A 24,432-nucleotide genomic window follows, 5' to 3' on the forward strand; every position below is an offset into this window, starting at 1 on the left:
AGTATTTTGAGTTGTGTAAATACTATTTTGAATTATGTATTATCAATTGCCATTTCTTTGTATTGTCATTTTTAAAATGTTCGTCACTTATAAGTATGAACTTGTTCCAATTTTATATCTAAATACTATTCAAATTTATATCCCTTCTACTTCAAACCAAATGTTAGGCAGGTAAAAATAAATTGCTGCTCTTTTTATAAAGCCAGACTATCATTTATTCTCATGAACACAAGGTCCTACTCTCCAGTATCATGACGAACATGGCCCACTCAATATGTATCTGCCTCTTACTGTCACGCAGTACGTTTTTACTCTTTTCATACAAAAATGAGACTACTGCAAGGTACTAGTAATATTTCTTCCCCTAAGATCATTGCCAAGCTGGTTGTTCAATATATCATCATTATTATTTTTCCTAATAGATCAATTTAAAGTATAAATTAAAGAAAGTCACAGCATGGAAAAATTGTTCTCAAATTGTTTTCTCACATATTATATATGTATATTTGTATTATCCACTCTAAAACAACCTTTATATCATATCATAAGGCTTCTTTTATATCATTTTTATAGCTACAAAAAAATTCAAGGATATTTTTTATTAGAAAATTGATGTCTTCTTTTATTAGATTCCTAAAAAAAACCTATTGGACTTGGAAATAGACAGCAGCTGAGTGAAGTCTTTTAAGGTAATGAAAAGCAATAAACCTGTTGTCCTGAAAGTACAGGGGCCAATTATGATGAAATCAGAATGAATTTGGTATGACTATATCATGAACATAGTGTCTTGTGCAGGATAGCTAGCTAGTAAGTAAAAAGAGAAGACTACGTATCAAATGAAGTTGAATAGCATTAATAAAGCTGAATCAAGGATCTTTCATATTTTCTGGAAAGACCTACATTTTACCTTCTTTTTAGGTTTTAAAATATTGGTGAAAATATATATTAACATTCAAGAAATAACTCAAAGGTAACCAGTAAAAGAAATTAAGATATACCCAGACCATGAAAATAGAGAAGTTCTTTATGTACTTATATGCAATAATATCCAATTTATATTGTGCAAAAAAAAAAAAGGGCACATATGTAAAAATAGATATGATATATTACCACTTTTTAAAGGAGGGGGCAAAATATACATGTGTATTTAAATGCACCTTCACACGATACCTCTGGAAGATTAGGCAGTAAATTGAAATCACTGGTTACATGAAGTGAGGAAAACTGAATGGCCAAGACACAGAGTAGAAGGGAGTCTTAAAATGTTAGTGCCTTTTGTAATTTGAACTAGGAGAATTTATTATTACTTAAAAAATGGAATAAAATTTAAAATGTACTCTAACATGAGCCAGATTATTCAATTTTGTATTTTGATACTAAAATTTAATTTCTTCTTATATATATATATATTTTTTTTTAAATATATTTTATTGATTTTTTATAGAGAGGAAGGGAGAGAGATAGAGAGTCAGAAACATCGATGAGAGAGAATCATCGACCAGCTGCCTCTTGCACACCCCCTACCGGGGATGTGCCCGCAACCAAGGTACATGCCCTTGACCGGAATCGAACCCGGGACCTTTCAGTCCCCAAGCCGACGCTCTATCCATTGAGCCAAACCGGTTTCGGCTAATTTCTTCTTATATATTGATCATGAGAGAAAACATAAACTTTTGAGGTCTGATGTAGCATAAAATGAAAGGTGCTAAAAAATTAGTAATTTACCCCATATATAAACCATATTTTAAGCTCCCATGGAAGTCACCAAACAAATGGCATTGTCTTTTATGAGCACTTTTATGGGTTGTATACACATTGTTCTGCCAGAAGGAATTTTCACTCATGTATTCTATTGGAACATGAAAGCAGGCAATTAAGGGTGGAAAAAAAATTCTAGCAGAAACATTTTATAAAATGCTCCTCGTTTTGAGAAGAACTAAAAGAGACAACAGTATAAAAACCTGGTTATTTTGGATATCCCATGAATAGACTCTCTTTAAAACCTACCCTTTTGTAAAGCACATGGACCTTCTGCAAGTGGGCTTAACAATGTCAAACAAAAGAGCATAACGCAGCAATGACTTTGGTGGCAAAAAGTATTGATTCATGTCAATATCATCTTCAAGAAAATCTTTTAGCATTTGTACAGAGAGATCACTGTCCTGTTGATGCTTCCGGTCAATTTCCTCTGCAGTTTCAAGCTTAAAAAGAATGGCTTCTTTTCCTGAACACTGTCTGCTGCTATCAAAGCAAACATTTGGTTCAATTTTCTTTTCTTCAATTTTATTTACTGCATCTTTTGCATGTTGTTGAGGATGCTCAGATTCCATTTTGGGAAACTCCATCAGTACCTGGCATTAAACAAAAATATACATATTGTCCAAAGCTTTATTAAAAATAAAATAAATTAATAATGTCCAGTCAACATTATGCAAAAATTATTTAAGCCTTTATAAAAGTGTCATTTGAAAGATAAAAACTGTGGTTTATTTGTATTTATATAAATTATCACAAGTTATTCTTCATATAGGTATAGTATCATCTGACTGCAGATTATTTATTTCATTGAGTTGCTGTTTTGTGTATTTATTAATAAAAATATCCAACAAAGTAACAGGAAATATGTTGAATAAATGTAGAGTATCATATCTTTGAAAAAAGTTTAGAAGCAACATTAACATTTCTAGAAAATGCACTTTGGATTTGAGTTTGCCGTCTACTTCATCAAAGAAGAAAAACTGGAACATACCCATAATCTAAAGGAAAACTAGTAACTAAAAAAAGAAAAGCACTTTTCACCCTGAAAGGTTATTTCTACTCCTGAGTCCCATAGGAAAAACTTGTTCCTGCAAAACATGTAACCATGTATAATGTCCTATTTTGCAAAACAAACAAAGTTCCAGGAATTTTTAATGAAGTCTTTGTTAAAATGCTTTGTACATTCTTTTTGGAATTGCCCACTAAGGGAAGGGAGATATATTGGTACTGTACCGCAGGGGATTAAAATGACACTATTGAGCCCCTGTTAGTAGGACATGACTTTTAAGTTCTCACCTGTGATAGTTATGGAGAGCTTCACTGAACCACTGAAACTATATTATTCAGACCAATTGCTGAGAGAAGGATGTATAACTACTTGAATAATCAGATATTCTATCTATAGCAACTAAACATTTTATTCTAGTTTGTACTACTCATTACTACATTTTAATCAATTAAAGCTAAATAGCATTGACTTCCATGAAAACAGAACCGATGGATTTTGTTGAGGGAAAAAAGGGTAACTGCACTAATGGTAATTTTTTACACTTTTAATTCATGTTTTTTTCTAATGATGAAAAAAAAATTTTATTTTGTTTAAGGCAATAAATGTGTCACCAGGAGAAGAAAAGGCTTAGGGCAGTGGTCGGCAAACCACGGCTCGCGAGCCACATCTGTCCCTTTGGCCCCTTGAGTGTGGCTCTTCCACAAAATACCACAGCCTGGGAGAGTCTATTTTGAAGAAGTGGTGTTAAAAGAAGTTTAAGTTTAAAAAAATTTTGGCTCTCAAAAGAAATTTCAATGTTTGTACTGTTGATATTTGGCTCTGTTGACTAATGAGTTTGCCAACCACTGGCCTAGGGGATAGACCTATGCATGATTTATTATAGACGCAATGAGATAGTACATAGAAGCCTCTGCAAAGTAGTTCCTGAAATAAATGAGCAGACTGAATATATTTACAATATATATAATATATATATATATATATATATATATATATATATATATATATGTAGTACATACATACACACACACACACACACACACACACACACACACACACACACACACACATATAATAATGATGATGATAACAACAATTACAATAATACCTGACCAGGGGCTTGAAAAGGTAATGGCTCTGCCTGAAGCTTTGCAATAAGGAAATACCGTAGCCTTGAATTTGGAATGCCAAGCTGGAAATGAAAGAGATCTCTATCAACTGTTAGCACCTAGCAAAGAAGTTCATACAGGTATACATTTAGCCTCTGCCATAAAAAATTATGTTACTGAGGTGTGAAAGACTACTTTGCATAATCCTTAAACCCTTTAAACTGCTGCTTTGTACCTTTATTTGAATTAAATAAAGATTGAATCTAATAAATCATATGTCTATGGGTCACTTTAATTTTATATTTTCCAGGTAAGAAGTTATATAGACATTTTTACATTCATTATTGATAATATATTAACTATAAAATATAGTTATTCTTGGGTATTTGTTACCTCATTTTATTAAAAAAATAATTCACTAAATTTTAAAGTTAAAAAGCAATAAATATTAAAATTAGAGATTAGATACATTTTCAATTTTCACAGTGGAACATCTAATTTTTTTTATTGGTATTAATTTCTTTTAAGTTTAAAGTGTAATATTAGTTTACACAGTCCATAAATAACAGTTCACCTGCAAAGCAAATGTTCATTCAATAAAGATTTATTGAATAAATGAGCAAACTGAAAAGAGTAAGATGGATAAAGGTTACAATTCCCTTATTATCTACTGCATCTATTTTTCCCCTTGCTATTTGGGTTGACTATGGAGTAATTTACTATAAATCCTGGTCCAAAGAGAAGTCATTGTGAATGATAAGACTTTTTAATGTACTTGCTTTGTAATCTTAGGATACACTTAAATTCAATAAGAGCAACAGAAAATGAAAACAAAACCATGGACATCTAATTTTTGAAATGGGTTTTCTTTTAATATTTATTGCTTTTTAACTTTAAAATTTAGAAATAGAAGCACTATTTGCATATTAATGAAATGTCCCAATAAAAGAAATTAAAATATTATGATATGTTCTTTTTTTTTTATTCTGAAGCATTACTAAACTACAGCACACCCATTGTGGAAATACCATATGGCACATAATTTCAAAACACACTTATTTTTTCTGTGTGGAAAGAAAAATATATTCTCTATGAACCTCAAGTTATATATTTTTCATAAAATAAGTATAAATGAATATATAAGCCTGCACTATAGTCTTTAGAAAGTAAAACCCATGTCTGAAGTAATTTTAAGATTTACCTATAATATTATCCAAATAGATCTATTTTTCTTACAGATTCAAATTACCTTTGAGAAAATTTATATGAGTTTATAACTGCGGTACCTACAGAGGTTGGTGATAATAGAAATTCTTGGTACTGAAAGCCACAATTTTCTATTGTTTTTATTAACAGGTCTCTGAAAAGACAAAAATAAATGGAAATGGAAATGAAATGCTTTCACCTTAAAGTTGGGATCTTATATAAAATATATACATAAAATTTCATTTTAACTGAAAACTGTTCCTACACTCAAGTTGTTTAGAAGGAGAGTGATCCTAGGTCTTCATTAAGTGCAGTACTTGAGAAATTACATTTCTCAAAAAAAGACAATGATAATTTCTATTTTAAATAAATACAGCTATCAGATAATTTATCCAAACTGATAAGCGACAGAATTGCTAAACCGAATGATGCTAAATTTGCTATGAGAAATGGAATTATCTGTAGTAAGTCAGATGGGAGAATACTGCTAAAGACAGCAGCTAAATAAAAAGTGTGCATGCTTTCTCTCCAGCTGGGTTACCATCTGAAAAGGCCCCAATACATGGCTTTCTTCCTCTGTCTGATTGTGTGACAGAAAAAGCCTGTCCACAGGACCAATTCTTTTTTTCTTTTCTTTTTAAATTAAATTTATTGCGGTGACATGAGTTAATAAAATTATATAGGTTTCAAGTATACAATTCTATGATACATGATCCGTATGTTGCATTGTGTGTCCACCAACTAAAGTCAAGTCTCCTTCTGTCACCATATATTTGACCCCCTTTACCCTTTATTACTCCCCCACACCGCCCTTCCCTCTGGTAACCACCAATCATACTGTTGTCCGTGTCTATGAGTTCTTATTTGCTTGCTTCGCTTATTTGTTCATGGTTACTTTCAGTTTTGTATTCCACATATGAGTGAAATCATATGGTTCTTAACCTTTTATGTCTGACTTACTTTACTTAACATGATATTCTAAAGATTCTTCAACAGATAATTGGATAAAGAAAATATGATATACATACATAATGTAACACTACTCAACCATAGAAAAGATAAATACTGCCATTTATGACAATATAGATGGATCTTAAGGGCCAATTCTTACTAAAAACATATCTACTTCTAAAGAACTAAGCACCAATATAAGCAGCTAAAATTGAGAGATACCAATCTTATTAAAATAATTGCTCATTCTGGAAAATTTCGAACATCAGAATGGGAGAGAATCAGTTTAACTTAACTTTCCGATGCTTTTCGAAATCAATATTAATGAATAAAATATATAACATATAAAATGCCAGAATGTACATGTTTATTTTTTAAGGCCTTTATTTCACAACAGCTAAGATTAACACAAGACAAATACATGTTTTACCTTGCAGAAGATACTTCAAAACCTTTAACATTTTCTAAAAGAATATACTTCGGTAATGCTTGTAACCTAAAAAAAATACAAAAAATACAAAAACAAAACTAATAGAATTCCAAAAATCTCATTGTTAAGAACAAAATAAAGAAATTCCTTATTTTTGGGAAATATGAGGTAAGCAATTTTCTGAACTCTCCTTTTTTTATAAAAGAATTTCATAAGGGATGAATACAACTCATATTTTATTCATTTTCCCCATAATCATGGCATACCTGATAAAGTTAACATTTAAATTGTTAATTTCCATTGAGTTTATCTCAAAATATGGGTTCACACAGAGCCTCTGATGCAACTCAACGGCTGCCATTTACACAGGGCTAGCACAGGCTTCCAGCCACAAACAACAGCATTCGCTAACATATGCTTCATCTGCATTAATACTATGAGCAAAGGCAACAGAATTTAGCTATTAGGCTGTAATTCCCTGACACTCGCTGTAATGGCAACTGTGGAATCAGCAAACATTTGCAGTAATCTTATTATTCATGAGAGAAGAAGATAAATGGCATGCACAGTATCTGCAGGCAGCATGTATAAACTACTAATCTCTATAAAATGTCCAACATCACATTCTGCCAGATCCACAGTTTTAAATTCAAGGTAAACTTGTACAGAAATCTTAAGGTTTTTACCTTGGGAGAATATTTAGAATATATAAGAAGCTATTCGTCCTTGGATCAGTCACATCACCTTGCAGACCAATTCTAAAGGGATTGAGAAAGCACAAGTAAGTTTATAAAAAATGTTATATAAAGATATCAAATCTCTTTTAAAAAGTCACAACCAAATGCATTAAAATTAATTGGTCTTCACAATAAATATGATCATCTGTATTGCACAGAGGACAAAATGCACTTCTTTTGATTTTTTTAAAGCCTTGCCTATCTAATAAACAAACTTAAAATTTATTTTTACAAAACAAAATGCCAAACAACTTACATGAGACAAAGAAGAAGAAAAAGCCAATGAAGAATAAAATCAATTACTCTCCTAATATAGCTTGGATTGGGAAAGAAGATACACACACACAATTGTTGATGGCACCATTTACTCTGTCCAGATGGGACAAAAATTCCAATGAAATAGCTGGTTGGGTAGTAAGGCAACAAAGAGCTGAGAGCATTGATGTCTTATCACCATCTAAGCAGATCAGAATAGTTGCTAACAATAAAACAATCTCGTCCAATGTAAAAAGGAGAAAGTTAAGCTAAAGGCTTGATTCTATAAGCAGGAGTTGTAACTTGGTTACACTAATAAGATCAAAACATCACACAAACAGGCAGTCGTTGGACTAGCATTTATTTCTTACAAATAAGATTCAATATAATTATGTGACCATTATGCTATACACCTAAAACTAACCCTACCTAATAAAAGAGTAATATGCAAATTGACCACACATTTGCTACGCCAAAGCCACGCCCACCAGCCAATCAGGGAAAACATGTAAATTAACCCAACCAAGATGGCAGTTAATTTGCATATCAAGATAGCGCGTAGAAAGACGCCAAGTGCTACAGAAGGGAGCAAAGATGCGGAGAAACAAGCAAGCAGGGCAGCAGAGAAGGGTGAGCAGTTGGGAGCCAGCAGTCCTGGATTGTGAGAGGGATGTCCAATGCCTGTTTAGGCCCGATCCCAATGGGCAGCTGGACATCCCTTGATGGGTCCCAGACTGGAGAGGGTGGAAGCTGGGCGGGGACACACACCCCCATGCACAAATTTTGTGCACTAGGCCTCCAGTGTAAAATAATATAGAATGTCAATTATAATTAAAAACTTTTTTAAAAAAGATTTAAATTATCAAACAGAAAGTAAGACTTGGATTGGGCCTCAGGTGTAGAAAGAGAGCACCTTACTACTTAACAGCTTCATAATCTTACATAAGTAACATAATATCATGCATCAGTTTCCTCATTCATACCTGACAGCGGGGCCAAAACCATCAATGAACTTGAGGCTCCATGGTAAATTAGTGTACTTGAATAGATGACTCAGAAACCTTGGTTCCTCTGATTCTGCCCTTTCCTTTCCGCATTCTAACTGGTGACAGTACTACAGAGTCAATTACTGCTGCCAGCAGCATAAGACCATATAATGGAGCTGAAAAATTACCTTCACCTAGAAACACTGTAACCATCATAACTACATATGCAGTGCAATGCATTGCTCACTTATTTGTGGTGACACTGACATAAACAAACATACTGTGCTGCTGTCCTATGAAAGTATAGCACATATAATTATGTATAGTACATAATACTTGATAATGATAATAATCGACTATGTTGGTTAAATAATGGTTTATGTATTTACTATAATATATTTTTTATCATTATTTTAAGGAGTACTCTTCTACTTACTGAAATAAGTTTGCTATAAAATGGTATGCCAGGTTACATTGGCAACAGACACACACACACACACACACACACACACACACATATATATATATATATATATATATACACACACACACACACACACACACACACACACACACACATACACTATTGGCCTGATGCACGAAGATTCATTCAAGCATAGGCCTTCCTTCCCCACTATCCCACTGCCTTCACTCTGGCTGGAGCCACCTTTCTGCCTTCCTACGCTGCTCAGAGGCCAGGAGCAGCTGGGGCAGTGTGGCTTAGCACCTGTGTATGCAAATTAACCCACCATCTTTGTTGGTTAATTTGCATACCCACTCCTGATTGGCTGGTGGGTGTGATGAAGGTACAGTCAATTTGCATCTTACTTTTTTATTAGTATAGATACTAGGGGCCCAGTGCACAAATTTGTGCACCTTGAAAGGAACTGTGGGCCATGAGGCTGCAGTGGGCATAGAGCAGGTCTTGGCCCATCCTCCATACCCTACCCACCCCCTCCCGCTGCGGGTTGCAGTCCTCTTTCTGTCAGCAGCCCCACTCCTGCCACCACTGCTTCCACATGCTGATGGCACTGGCCCCACTCACACCTGCTGATGGCGCAGAGCAATTGGGCACAGTGCCATCAGTGGGTGCGAGTGGTGGCTGCTGCCTCAATCACTTCTCAGGAATGGAGGGGGCATGGAGAAGCCCTCAGGGGCAATTGGGACTGGCAACCACCACTCACACTCACTGATGGTGCTGAGCAATTGTGACCAGTTCCAGGTACCGACAGCAGGTGCGAGAGGCAGATGCCAGCCCTGATCACCCCTCTGGAGCAGGAGGAGGTGGAGAAGCCCTGAGAGGTGATTGAAGCTGACAGCCACCCCTTGCACCCACTGACAGTGCTGAGCAATCAGGTCCAGCGCTGGGTATGAGTGGCGTCTCGGGCGCTGGCAGTAGATGCGAGCCCTGGGCAGAACCGCAGCATGAAGGAACAAAGAATTTTCAGTAACCACCAGAGGCTCGCCCTGATGACTGTGACCGGCGCCCCACCTTGGTCTGGTGCCCCACTCACATCCTCCACTATCCCACCATGGCCGACACCCACCATGTTCCGCACTCTGTCACCTGCTGCTGGTGCCTACCATGTCCCGCGAGCACTCCCTGGGAGTCACCAGTTGTTCAGTTGTTTGGTTGTTCTGCTGTTCGGTCAATTTGCATATTAGGGTTTTATATATATATATGTGTGTGTGTGTGTGTGTGTGTGTGTGTATGTATAAAATATATACATACATATATACATATATACATATATTGTATATATGTAATTTTTGCCATGTCTTTAATTACATCATTTTGTCTTATTTGATTTAATCTCATGTTGTTGCATAAGTTCAGTGTATCCTAAGTGTACAGTGGATATAAAGCCTATAGTAGTGTATAATAATACCCTAGGTCTTCCCATTCACTCACATTTATTTATTGACTCACCCAGAACAATTTTCTGTCCTGCAAGTTCCATTCATGGTAAATACTCACACAGGTGTACCATTTTTTATTTTTTATACCATATTTTTACTGTACCTTTTCTATGTTTATATATATAAAATACTACCATTGTGTTACAATTGCCTACAGTATTCTATATGGTAATATGCTGTACAGGTTTGTGGCCTGGGAGCAATAGGCTATGCCATGTAGTCTAGCTATGTAGTAGGCAATACTGTCTAAGTTTATGTAGGTGCACCCTATCATGTTTGCCCAATGATGAAATTGACTATACTTTTCTCAGAATGTATCCCACAGTTAAGTGGTGCATGATTATATCTTCTCAGGTAGGTATAGAAGAGCTCTGTCATAGTCACTGTATATCTACCACTGACCAAATTACTTTGCTCTTGTGGCAGTAATTGCTATTTCTTTAATAATTAATACTAAATTATAAATAAACTAAAAGTCCAGTGCACAAATTTGTGCACAGGTGGGGTCTGGCCGCCTGCCCTGATCAGGGTTGATTGGGCAAGCTGGTCAGTGGGAGGGGCCTCAGGCAGTTGGCAGGCTGGCCCCACCCGCTGGTTGAACTCCCAGTCAAACTCCCGATCAAGGGGGTCAATTTGCATATTAGCCTTATATAGGATGAGTAGATAAAGGAAATTATTTATAAAAAATTCAAAACTATAAAAATACAGCTGATAGAATTCAAAGTATCCATACTCAAAACTATAGTATGATTTGATTTAATAAGTTCTTTAAAAGTTCTTTCTCAACAGAGAAATATTTATTATACATACCTTGTGAATGGCTGACAAGGAGGGCTCATTAAAATCATATTGAAAGATAATCTGTCAAACTCTTCTAATGTAATGCCCTAAGGATAGAACAATAAGAAAGAAATGTAAAAATAAATAAATAAATAAATAATTGGGTAGAATGGGAAAGGAGAAAAATGCTAATTATAACTAAATATATCAAAAATTATACCAGTTAATAGTTTTATTTACAATACTTAAAAGTTTAGGGGGCGGAGCTTGAAGATGGCGACGGAACAGTCGGACTTGTTCTGACTCTGGTCCCAGAACAGATAAAAGTAACATCTGAGTCGCTCAGGGAGGGTTGATTGGCAGCTGAGGGGCAGCAGAGGTTTCAAGGAAGCTAGGCAGCGATCCGCTGGACAGGATTTCCAGCCGGTGGCCAACACAGCCACAGCGGCGGCCGCGGCGGCTGCGGCGGCGGCAGAAGCAGCGGCGGCGGCGCTGTGAGAAAGGAGTGGCTTCTCTGAGGCCTGGAAAGCCCACTGCGGAGAGCTCCATCCAGTAGCTGAGACGCCCGAGTTGGCGCTGGTGTGTGGATTCAAAGGAGTTCTTCGGTCACCCACGGAAAGGTCAGAATTTGCGGGGAAAGCCTGAGAGATCGCGGTCCCGCGGTGCCGGCAGCCACAGTAGCCGGGGAGTTCCGGCCCTGCCTCCATGCAGCGCCCGCAAAGCTGAGCCCTAAGAAGGCTGCAGCGACATCTAGTGCTGGGTTTGGCATAAGCTTCCCCAGAAGCGGGAATTTTTTTTTTTTTTTTTTTTTTTTAAAGCCAGGGAACACGGGACAGAGTGTTAAGAATCGCGGCTGTCCCGCCAAGGGCGGAACATCTGGACACCTCGGCGCCTGATCCCCTTCACCCCCTAGCTTCGGAATACTAGGGAAGATCAGCCTAGTTGGGCATATCTGGGGAATTTGCAGGGAGAAAGTGCCTCCCTGGAAACAAGGGATCGGAGCCAGAAGAGATAGTCTGGGAGCCAGCTGGCACCCTGCCAGCTAGAGCCATAGAGAAAGAAGGCCGGAGCAACCAAAAAGACTGGGAGGTCAAACCGGAAACACTGACACCTAAGAGCTGAATTACAAACTGCCCTTCTTTTTTTTTTTTTTTTTTTTTTTCCTTTCTTTTCTTTTGTCTTTTAATTAATCAAAAATAAATGGACACAAATATCTAAGATATAGTCTACTAAAAATTAAGGATTGCCTTACAAAACTGAGGTGCAGTGGAAAGCTGGGAACTGCAAGACTGTCTGGTCCGAGAATCAGAAGTGCCAAATACATTAACTGAGGAAGTGAGTGACCAGTACTGGTCATTTTTATGCTAATTTTGCTATACTTTATTTTATTTTCATTTTTTACATCTTTTATTTAATTTTCATTTTTCATATCTTTTACTTAAGAAACAATTTTTTTTTCTTTTTTCCTTACTTGATTTTACCTTTTCAATTACTACATTTTTCAATCTCTATCACTATTAATACTGCTATTTTGCAATTTAAAAAAAAAAAAAAAAAAAAAAATTTTATTTATTTATTTTTTTTCTTTCTTTCTTTTCTTTTTTTTCTCTCTCTAGTACCATTTTATTTTTTCTTTATTTTACATTGGGAGTAACCTTCATTCTATTTTAATCTCTACTATAGCATCATTCAACCCTATCTCAACTCAACCTTTACACTATCACTCTCTTACTAAACTTTACCCTTTAGTCTACAGTTTATCCTATCCCTTTCCGGCTTTAGTTTTTCCTCTATTCTCTCTCTATACCCCCTGCTAAAGCTCTCACTATACTTATAGACCTAAGTTTCAACCCCTGATCCAAGTGTATAAATACCAATCTCTGCACTATATTAACTAGTTAAAAAAAAAAAAAATCCATTCTCCCCTCTATCCTTTTCGCATTGTATGTGTGAAGGTTGATTATTGTGAATTTTTATGCCTTTTAGTGAAATTGTTATGCTTATTCCTGTATTGTTATTGTTGCTTTGTATTTTTTTTTTAAATCCTCTGTTTTTGTTTGTTTATTTTACTTCTGTATATCATAGCCTTACTTAATAATAGTGGATATTGTAGTTTGTATTAATCTCCAAGTATTGTTACTGGCATTGGCTGGGTCCAGAGGTTTTTCTATGGCAATTTTCTCCATATATATATAGTTTGTTTCCCATTTCTCTTTTAGTTTGCTTCTTCTCTCTCTTTCTCTCTCTCTCTCTCCCTCTTCTTTTTTTCCCTGTTTTCCAACTTCATTTTGTCATTACTTTTTTCTTCTTCTTCTTTTTCTATCTCTTTATCCCTCTTTTTTTTTAATTTACTTAATTTTTTTTTAATTTTAATTTTATTTTTTTTTAATTTTTCTTTATTTTATTTTTACCTTTATTCCTTCTCTCCTATCCCCTAAGTTGCCTTTCTCTAGTGGTCACCTTTATTAGAGGTTATTAATATTGTAAATACATTCCTGTTAAGTGCTGCTTGTGTTGTACCTGGTAGTGTTGTATTTTGTACCTCAAAATCAACGCAGGAGAAGGAATACCACATAACCAGACATCCTGAAAAGAGAGGCCATGGGGAGACAAAAACATAGTCCGCACTTGAAAGAAAAGCAGGCATCACCAGAAAAGGAAGTTAACGAGCCAGAGGTAAGCAGCCTGCCAGAGCAAGAATTCAGAGTAATGATCATAGCATGGCTAAAAAGAATGGAAGAGAAATTTGACAAAAGCCAAGAAGAAATGAGAAAGAACCATGAGGAAATGAAGGAGAGCCATGAGGAACTGAAGAAGAACCAAGAAGAAATGAAAAGTGACATCGCTACCATGAAGAACTCAATAGAAAGCATCAAGAGTAGACTAGATGAAGCAGAGGACCGCATCAGTGAGCTAGAAGATAAGATGGAAAAAAATACCCAAGTAGAGCAACTTCTAGAAAAAAAGATTAAAAAGCAGGAGGAGAGCCTACGGGAGCTTTGGGACAAAACAAAACAAAATAATATTCGAATAATAGGGGTTCCAGAAGGAAAGGAAACTGAGGTAGACATGGAAAAAGTATTTCAAGAAATAATGACAGAAAACTTTCCTGAAATAGAAAAGAAAAAACCCACACAAATCCAAGATGCCCGCAGAGTCCTAAGCAAAATGAATCCCAGAAGACAGACTCCAAGGCACATTATAATTAAATTGGCAAACAACAACGACAAAGTAAGAATCTTAAAAGCAGCCAGAGAGAGACAGAAAGTTACATACAAAGGAACCCCCATCAGACTAGCAACTGATTTCTCAACAGAAACTTATCAGGCCAGAAGGGAATGGGATGAAATATACAAAGTCATGCAAAGGAAGGGTCTGAATCCAAGAATACTGTACCCAGCAAGGCTATCAATCAAAATTGAAGGGGAAATCAGGAGCTTCACAGACAAAAAAAGACTGAAGGAATTTATCTCCACCAAACCAGCAATGCAAGAAATGCTAAAGGGTCTACTGTAAAAATAAAGAAATAAGAAGTGAAGAAGGAACACGGGTATAGAATAAAAATGGCGTCAAATGAGTACCTATCAATAATAACCTTAAATGTAAATGGATTAAATGCTCCAATCAAAAGACATAGGGTAACAGATTGGATAAGAAAACAAGACCCATACATCTGTTGTCTACAAGAAACCCACCTCAGAAAAAGAGATGCACACAGACTGAGGGTGAAGGGATGGAAAAAAGTTTTCCAGGCAAATGGAAATGAAAAAAAAGCTGGGGTAGCAATACTTATATCTGACAAATTAGATCTCAGAGTGAAGGACATAACAAGAGATAATGAAGGCCACTTCATAATACTAAAGGGAACAATCCAACAAGAAGAAATAACCCTGGTAAATATATATGCACCCAATACAGGAGCAACCAAATACATTAAAAAACTGCTAGAGGACATTAAGGGAGAGATTAATAGCAATACAATCATAGTAGGAGATTTTAATACCCCACTGTCACCCTTCGACAAATCATCTAAACAAAAAATCAGCAAAGAAATATCAATCCTAAATGACTCACTAGACCAGATGGAATTAATTGACATCTTCAGGACACTCCACCCCAAAGCCACAGAATATACATTCTTCTCAAGTGCACATGGGACATTCTCAAAGATAGACCACATTTTGGGACATAGGCAAAGTCTCTTCAAATTCAAGAAGATAGAAATCATATCAAGTATCTTCTCAGACCATAATGGCATAAAACTGGAAATTAACTACAATAAAAATAATCCAAAGAAATCAAACACATGGAGACTAAACAGCTTGCTATTAAACAAGGACTGGGTTACCAGAGAAATCAAGGAAGAAATTAAAAACATCCTGGAAACAAATGACAATGAAAGCACAACAATCCAAAATCTTTGGGACACAGCAAAAGCAGTTTTGAGAGGGAAGTTCATATCCTTACAAGCCTATTGCAAAAAACTAGAAAAAATAGTAACAGATGATCTAACTCTACAACTCAAAGAGTTAGAAAAGGAGCAACAAGAAAAACCCAGTGTAAGCAGAAGGAAGGAAATAACAAAAATCAGAGCAGAGATAAACGACATAGAGACCAAAAAAACAATACATAAGATCAACAAAACCAAGAGCTGGTTCTTTGAAAGAATAAACAAGATAGATGGACCTCTAGCCAGGCTAACCAAGAAACAAAGAGAGAGGACCCAAATAAACAAAATCAGAAATGAAAGAGGTGAAATAACAACAGACCCCACCGAAATACAACGGATTGTTACAAAATACTACGAACAACTCTATTCCAACAAACTGAACAACCTGGAGGAAATGGACATATTCCTAGAAAAATACAAACTTCCAAAACTCAATCAGGAAGAATCTAAAAATCTCAATAGACCAGTGACTTGGGAAGAAATTGAAACAGTCATCAAAAAGCTTCCAGCAAACAAAAGCCCAGGGCCAGATGGCTTCACAGGAGAGTTTTACCAAACATTCAAGGAAGAACTAAAACCTATCCTCCTCAGACTATTCCAAAAAATTCAAGAGGAAGGAACATTTCCAAACTCCTTCTATGAAGCCAGCATCACCCTAATACCAAAACCCGATAAAGACAACTCAATGAAAGAGAATTACAGGCCAATATCCCTCATGAACATAGATGCCAAAATCCTCAACAAAATTCTAGCAAATCGGCTCCAGCAGAGCATCACAAAGATCATACACCATGACCAAGTAGGATTTATACCAGGAATGCAAGGTTGGTACAATATCCGCAAATCAATAAACGTGATACATCACATAAACAAGTTGAAAGATAAAAATCATATAGTCATATCAATTGATGCAGAAAAAGCATTTGATAAAATCCAACACCCTTTCCTGATAAAAACTCTTAACAAGGTGGGAGTACAAGGATCATACCTCAACGTAATAAAAGCTATATATGATAAACCCACAGCAAACATCATACTCAATGGGCAAAAACTAAAACCATTCCCTCTAAGAACAGGAACAAGACAGGGATGCCCACTATCGCCACTCCTCTTTGACATAGTACTGGAAGTACTAGCCATTGCAATTAGACAAGAGGAGGAAATAAAAGGCATCCAAATTGGAAAAGAAGAAGTAAAGTTATCCTTATTTGCAGACGACATGATATTGTATATAAAAAACCCAAAAGACTCCATTAAAAAACTAATTGGCTTAATAAATGAATTTGGCAATGTAGCAGGATACAAAATTAACACCAAGAAATCTATGGCATTTCTATACACCAACAGTGAGTTTATAGAAACAGAGACTAAAAAAGCAATTCCATTTACGATCGCACCAAAAAAATTAAGATACCTAGGAATAAACTTAACTAAGGAAGTAAAGGACCTATTTGCGGAAAACTACACGACACTGAAAAAAGAAATAGAGGAAGATGTAAACAGATGGAAGAACATACCATGTTCATGGATTGGTAGAATCAACATCATCAAAATGTCCATACTTCCTAAAGCTATCTATAAGTTCAATGCACTCCCCATTAAAATACCAACGGCATATTTCACTGACCTAGAAAGAACTCTCCAAAAGTTCATTTGGAACAATAAAAGACCCCGAATAGCCACAGCAATCCTGAGAAAGAAGAGTAAAGTAGGAGGTATCTCAATACCAGACTTCAAACTGTATTACAAAGCCACTGTTCTCAAAACAGCCTGGTACTGGCACAAAAACAGACATATAGATCAATGGAATCGAATCGAGAACCCAGATATCAACCCAAATCACTATGCTCAATTAATATTTGACAAAGGAGGCACTAATATACAATGGAGTCAAGACAGTCTCTTCAATAAATGGTGTTGGGAAAATTGGACAGATACATGCAAAAGAATGAAACTAGATCACCAACTTACACCATACACAAAAATAAACTCAAAATGGATACAGGACTTAAACATCAGACGGGAAACCATAAAAATACTTGAAGCATCCACAGGCAACAAAATCTCAGACGTATGCCAAAAAAACTTCTTCACTGATACTACCCCTAGTGCAATGGAAGCTAAAGAGAAAATAAACAAATGGGACTACATCAAAATAAAAAGCTTTTTTACAGCAAAAGAAACCATCAACAAAACAACAAGAAAGCCCACTGTGTGGAGAACATATTTGCAAATGTTACCACTGATAAAGGTTTAATCTCCAACATCTACAAACAGCTTATACAACTAAATAAAAGGAAGATGAATGATCCAATTAAAAAATGGGCAATGGACCTAAATAGAATATTTTCAAAAGAAGACAGAAGGAAGGCCAAAAAGCACATGAAAACATGCTCAAAGTCACTAATTATCCGAGAGATGCAAATCAAAACAACAATGCGGTACCATCTCACACCTGTCAGAATGGCCAACATCAACAAATCAACAAACGACAAGTGTTGGCGAGGTTGCGGAGAAAAAGGAACCCTCGCGCACTGCTGGTGGGAATGTAGACTGGTGCAACCACTGTGGAGAACAGTGTGGAGTTTCCTCAAAAAACTGAAAATGGAACTCCCACTTGACCCAGTAATCCCACTTCTAGGAATATATCCCAAGAAACTTGAAACACCAATCAGAAAGGATATATGCACCCCTATGTTCATAGCAGCACAATCTACAATAGCCAGAATTTGGAAACAGCCTAAGTGTCCGTCAGCAGATGATTGGATCCAAAAACTATGGTACATCTACACAATGGAATACTATGCTGCCATAAAAAAGAAGGATTTCTCATCATTTGCAGCATCCTGGATGGAATTGGAGAACATCATGCTGAGTGAAATAAGCCAATCAATGAAAGAGAAACACCACATGACCTCACTCATTTGTGGATAATAAAGAACATTATAAACTGGTGAACCATAAGATAGATATAGAGACAGTATATCAACAAGTAGACTGTCAAGTTACAGTGGGGACGGGAGGAAGATCTGGGGGAGATAATAGATCAACCGAAGGACTTGTATACATGCATATAAGTGCAACCAATGGACACAAAACTCTGGGGAGGGAGGGGATGTGTGGGAGGGAGGGAGGGGGTAAAAAAAAAATCAATAAAATATATTAAAAAAAAAAAAAAAAAAAAAAAAAAGTTTATATAATACTTTTCAAATCAACTTCAGTTAGACTAATTTTTTAAAGGAATCTTGTGATGGAACCAAAGTTATGAAAAATTAAGTGACTGTCCCAAGTCCCATTGCCAGCCAAAGCAGAGCAGTCACAGCACCTGATCCACAGCACCTCAAGTTTAACATTGTTGTATTTTCCAGAGTCAAACATGGAGAATTATATAACCAGTGATTTTCAGCCTAGGTTCTAAGAAATTTTTAAATACCTCTCTAACAATATTTTTTATTTTAGAAAATGTGATGTACTGACCAGTAGCCATCCCTTTCATGTATGTCTCTGTTAATATGCCACCAAATGGAAAAACATCCCATTTTTCAATTATGCACAATATTATATTGTTTTATAGCTGTATGTAAGCAAAGAACTTCAAAAGGATGTAGATAAGATTAACCGAAATAATCCTTACTAGACTAAATAGTTGGAAAATGTGTTATTTTGCTTCTGTTCTATATAGCAGAAGATAAAATATAGAGAACCATAAATCCATGGGTTTGACACTCATGAAGCCCTCTTAATGTGCACTCTTAATCAGAAATTTAAAGCGACAAGCCTAGAAACACAACATTCCTAATTATGACACATTTCTAAAAAGTTTAAGTATATAAATAAAGCAGAAAAAACTTTATTCTGAATTCTGTAAAGACTGAGTTAACCAGTTGTCTCTATTGTACTAAAAGTTTAAATGTACATCAGATTTAAATTTAAGTGTACATCATATTTAAATCTCAGGCTTTTAAGTAGCTCAGGATATATGTGTAAAATGAAATTGAAATTAAATACAAATGCTGAAGAAAATCATACAATGACCAGTCTGTCAGAAAACGAGGCAAGGCAATACAAGTAGATAATGGTGCCAGCACAGGGCCATGTGACAAGCAACTTACAGATTTCACAACTAAAATGTGAATTAAAATGAAATGCTTAAAACTGAAGTAAAAATAAAACAATAATCTTTTATATCAGAAATATCCCATGTCTAGAATCTAGAGGAAGTAAACAGAGTTAATATGTCCAATACAGTAAGGCATGAAAAATTGCAATTTTAAAGAAATCTTGAAAATATGTAGTGATTTTAAAAAAAATTAATCTACAACGGAGGATATTTTTTCCATTGATTTTTCAGAGAGTGAAAAGGAGGGATGGGGAGAGAAAGAGAGAGAAACATCCATGTGAGAGAGACACAGTGATTGGTTGCCTATAGCATGTGCCTTGACTGGGGTCAGGGATCAAACCTGCAATCCAGGTATATGCACTTGGTGGGGAATTGAACCTGTGGCCTTTGGGTGCTCATGGCTGACACTCCAACCACTGATCCACATCAGCCACCAGCGATTTTTTATAGTGCAATCCAAATGATAGAGCAGTTATACAAAAAATAACACACACTTTTCACAACTTTATTGAACCTGGTATTCTAAATCAATAAATGTGTTGGGATTCAAGTAATGGAAATACACAAATTATTTTTAATACAGTTAACCCTTAACAATATGGGTATGAACTGTATGGGTCCACTTATTCATGAATTTTTTAGAAGAAATACCTGTACTATTTCCAAATTATAGTTGGGAGTCCACAGATGTGGAGGGCTGACCATATGCATTGATCTACAACAGCAATTTTCAACCTTTTTCATCTCTCATGGTACATGAAAAATAATTACTAAAATTCTGCAGCCCACCAAATAATATAGTTTTTGCTGATATGACAAAAAATAAATATAATTTCAACTCATTTCTACCAAGATTGAATGGGGGAACAGAGGAGGGGAGAAAAAATGTTGAACATGGATTTTTGATGCACAGGGGTCGGTGCTGGTGCCCCTGCCTCCCATGTTGTTCAAGGGCCAACTGTAATTTGACTTTTTATTTTCAAATCCTCACCTGAAGATGTTTTTAATGATTTGAGAGAGAGAGAAAGAGAAACACTGAGGTGAAAGAGAAACATCCATCATCCATTGCTTGCCTCCCGTATGCTAACCAGGGATTGAAACCGAAACGTAGGTATGTGCCGTGACCAGGAATCCTACCTGTAACCCTTTGGTCTATGGGACAACACTCCTATCAACGAAGCCACCCAGCCAGGGCTCTTCTTTCCCTCAGTGAGCCTCCCTTTGCCCCTCCCTCTCAGATCCCCTATGTGGCTTCAGTCCCAAGTTTTCACGGTGCCCGTGCCCTCTAACAGCTCCACCTCACATCTGTCTGAGGCTGTTTCCTCCCCGTATCCCCATCCTGTCCTGGAGGAATGCATGCTCAGTAGGACAGGGGTGCTGGCTCCCTGCTGCTCTGAGAGAACCTGGGCGTGCCTAGGACAGGGTGGGTGCCCAGCCAGTGATACGGGGTGAGTAACAGTGTTAGGTGTAAAGGCCATTGGAAGGCAGACTCAGTTGGAGCCAAGGGCCGGTGAGCTCTCCGCTCAGAGCTCAGGGCAGGGCCGAGGGAGGAGTTGTTCCTTTTCTCACAAGAAGGTGGGGAGAGAGTGAAAAAAGAGGAGTGTGTATTTTCCCTCAACTACTAAAAAGCTGATGATCTCATTCCATTCTTAAAGCTATGAACAGAAACCCTTAGATCAACCCTGTGAGGGGGGTTCCGGGATTATCTGAGATTCCGTGGAGAACACAAGGCCTTCACCTGGCACAAGGACAGTGCTTAGGGACCGCCAGCTTTTAGTGCTGCGATTCGTGCACTGGTAGGGGGCAGCCTGTAGGGGGCAGCCTGCAGGGATCAGCCCGCTGGGATCAGCCCGCTGTGGAAGCCCCGTGCACTGACCACCAGGGAGCGGCTCCTGCGTTGAGTGTCTGGTCGAATGGTCATTCTGGTCGTTCCATCATTCAGTCACTGGGCTTTATTATATAGGGTAACTTATCAGTGAATTAAGATAATAATATCTTGCAGTGTTTTTTAATCACATTCTCCTTGCTGTATGCTTATTAAAACAATAATAATAGCTACTCACTTCAATTGTCTTGGCTAGTAACTGTGTTTGAGGAAAATTATACTTGTATACTTCATTAGCAACATCGTTCACATCAATGGCAGCCACCACATGTGCAGGTATACCGCTTTCTGTAATGAGAAAGGGAATAGCTTAAAATGTAAAGTCCTTAACATCAACTTTTTCATTACAGAGAAGTCAAAATAAGGAAATGTAATACATTTCCTCACTTCTTCAATTATCTAGTTCAGTGATTTTCAACAACTGTGCCACAAGAATTTTTAAAACATGCAATACCTGGCTATTTAATCAGGGGCATTGATTCTTTTCCCTTAGATTATCAACAAAAAATGACAACAATTAACACAACAGCTGTCCAGTGTGAATGAATCAAAATTATACCTATTTTTTTGTCAGATTGGCAAAAAATATATTACAAAGGAAAATAATTACAAAGGCATACCTTCAACTGTCTTGCTGCTAAAAAAAAAAAAAAAAAAAAAAAAAAAAAAAAAAAAAAAGCAGCATGTTGAAAATGCTTTCAGATTCAGAAAATTCTGCCATAGTCTTTAAATGGCAATCAAAATTTGAACTATGTAAGAGTAGCTGCTGTTATATTTTTCAATTGCCATCCTTTATGCCCTTCTTCCCAAAACACACTATGTGTTTACCCTGTTCCAAGGTAAGGGAAAAATTGGAGGGTTTTAAAAATAATAGTACCTAAGACCTCTTAGAAAAACCATTAGAGAAAATACAAAAGTACATAATAGCTTCAAATAGCCATTTCTTTAATACCCATTTGCTGTTAATAGCTTAGATAGCCCAAGTATCAAAAATAAATAGGATGTGAGTAGCTAGTGTTCATGAAGTAGGTATCTATAGTAATAATCTATAATAATAAAAGTGTAATATGCTAATTAGACCGGATGATTTTCCAGACGAAGCCTGGGTCCCGGGTGCCAGAGGGAAGCCGGGGCCGGCAGCTGGGGGAAGGAAGGCCTACTCTTGCACGAATTTTGTCTAGACATAAAATACAAGATGGGGCAGCAGAGAAGGCTCACACATTTAAAAATGACAACCATACACTGAGGCCTAGAGGAGATGATGCCAGAGAGACAAAAGGGCATGTATGTCTCTCAAGTAAATACATACTAAATATCTACTGGGCTCAAGACACTTGGTCAGGACCAATTATCTCCTAGGTACCCTTCTGCCTTGTATATAAGTCACAGGGAACTTTGAATTCCTGTTAGTAATATTACAGGTGGCTGCCTCCAACTGAGTGTAAATTAAATAACTAATTACTTGCTATAATATAAAATAAAGATATAAACTGTATCTTTGTCAAAAGCATCAGAGAGATCTTGAAACATAAATAAAAAAAGGCTTTTAAACAATAAAAAAAATTAGTATATAAAGATCACTTTGCAAAATCACCTATTATAATTCAGGTTAAAAACTAACCATTATAAGAACTCAGAATTAAATAAACTTCACTAAACAATTTAATTGTTTTGATAAATAAAAAGATGTAATTTGCAATATATGCAACAAACTGAAAGTGCCTGGAGTTGGTTAATACAATTATTTAAGCAAGCAAGAATCACACACACAAGCGCACACACACACACACACAGCATTTAAATAGCAATAATGTTCCTTCTTTTTCTGATCTCTCTTTCTGGAAAAGTTGTGGGGAAAGAGCCACTGCTTAATAGTAGTGAAAAGGTACATTTCTTTTCTTCTTTGCCTTCTTTATAATTTGTTTTCTGATCTACATCTCATATAGGTGAGTGATTATTTGAATTACCTCCTTAAAAGCACACCTGAGATATCTAATCAGGTATGTTAACACTGACATCTAGTTGTGAAATGGAAGATCAAATGAATACACCCAATGTCTGTTTCCTTTCATTTAAAGTAATAACTTCAATAAGAATAAAAGTACTAAGTAAAACAAGACCTGCAAGGACTCTAAATTTAAAGTCATTGCCAAACATTTTATCACTAATAGCAAAGTACACAGTACACAAGATGCTGTTTTTGTTGTTGTTGTTGTTGTTTTTTTTTCCAAAATCGTTTGACTGAAAATCAAGAGGCATCTTATACAAGGAAGTCAGCAGAGGAAGGAGCAGCACAGGTGCATAGCTGCCCATACCTTGTCAAACAGGCCCGCTCCAATCACAAGCCTCATTGTTACTGCTGTCAGCTGAAGCCGTAATTGGAGGTGGAGATGGAGAGTGTACAGATGCAATAGGGTCCAGAGCCTTCTGAGCCCATAAATATGTCAAAAAAATAAAAAGACAAATACCAGTAAGCGATTGTCTTACTCTGCAAAATTCAAACTGGATGTGATCAGCTATGCAAAAGAGCATGGAAATAGAGCTGCAGAGAGACAGTTTGGACCTCTTCCCACTGAATGTATGATCAGACAGTGAAGAAAACAGGAAGAACAACTCCTTAAGATGCCAAAAAAGAAGGGCTTAAGAGGAAAACCAACAAAATTGGCAAATTGGAGGACATTTGTATTATGGAGCAGCACCAGAGTGGCTCATGAGTATCAACCAAGCTTATTCAATCTCAGGCAAGAATGTTTGCAAACAAAATGAACATTGTTGATTTTACAGGAAAGGCAAAATGGTGCTTTAAATTCATGAAGAAAGAAGGGTTGGCCATGAG

General features: G+C 36.4%; 1 protein-coding gene across 4 annotated transcripts in view; it reads right to left on the reverse strand.

The window, feature by feature from the left end:
• Positions 1-24,432, reverse strand: part of TRDMT1 (tRNA aspartic acid methyltransferase 1) — a 49,425-nt gene that overhangs the window by 14,582 nt on the left and 10,411 nt on the right. For 3 of the 4 annotated variants that reach the window (XM_084871305.1, XM_084871304.1, XM_084871303.1), the window contains exons 2-8: positions 21,775-21,884; positions 11,172-11,248; positions 7,150-7,221; positions 6,464-6,529; positions 5,167-5,236; positions 3,876-3,959; positions 2,008-2,351 (exon numbers count right to left, since the gene is read on the reverse strand). In XM_084871305.1, the coding sequence (XP_084727431.1) occupies positions 2,008-2,351; positions 3,876-3,959; positions 5,167-5,236; positions 6,464-6,529; positions 7,150-7,221; positions 11,172-11,248; positions 21,775-21,884 (823 nt within the window). The remainder of the gene's footprint in view (positions 1-2,007; positions 2,352-3,875; positions 3,960-5,166; positions 5,237-6,463; positions 6,530-7,149; positions 7,222-11,171; positions 11,249-21,774; positions 21,885-24,432) is intronic. The other variant, XM_084871306.1, reaches the window with a different exon arrangement.

This window comes from Pipistrellus hanaki, assembly GCF_964339955.1.
Source record: "Pipistrellus hanaki genome assembly, chromosome: 1".
NCBI classification, from domain to species: Eukaryota; Metazoa; Chordata; class Mammalia; order Chiroptera; family Vespertilionidae; genus Pipistrellus; species Pipistrellus hanaki.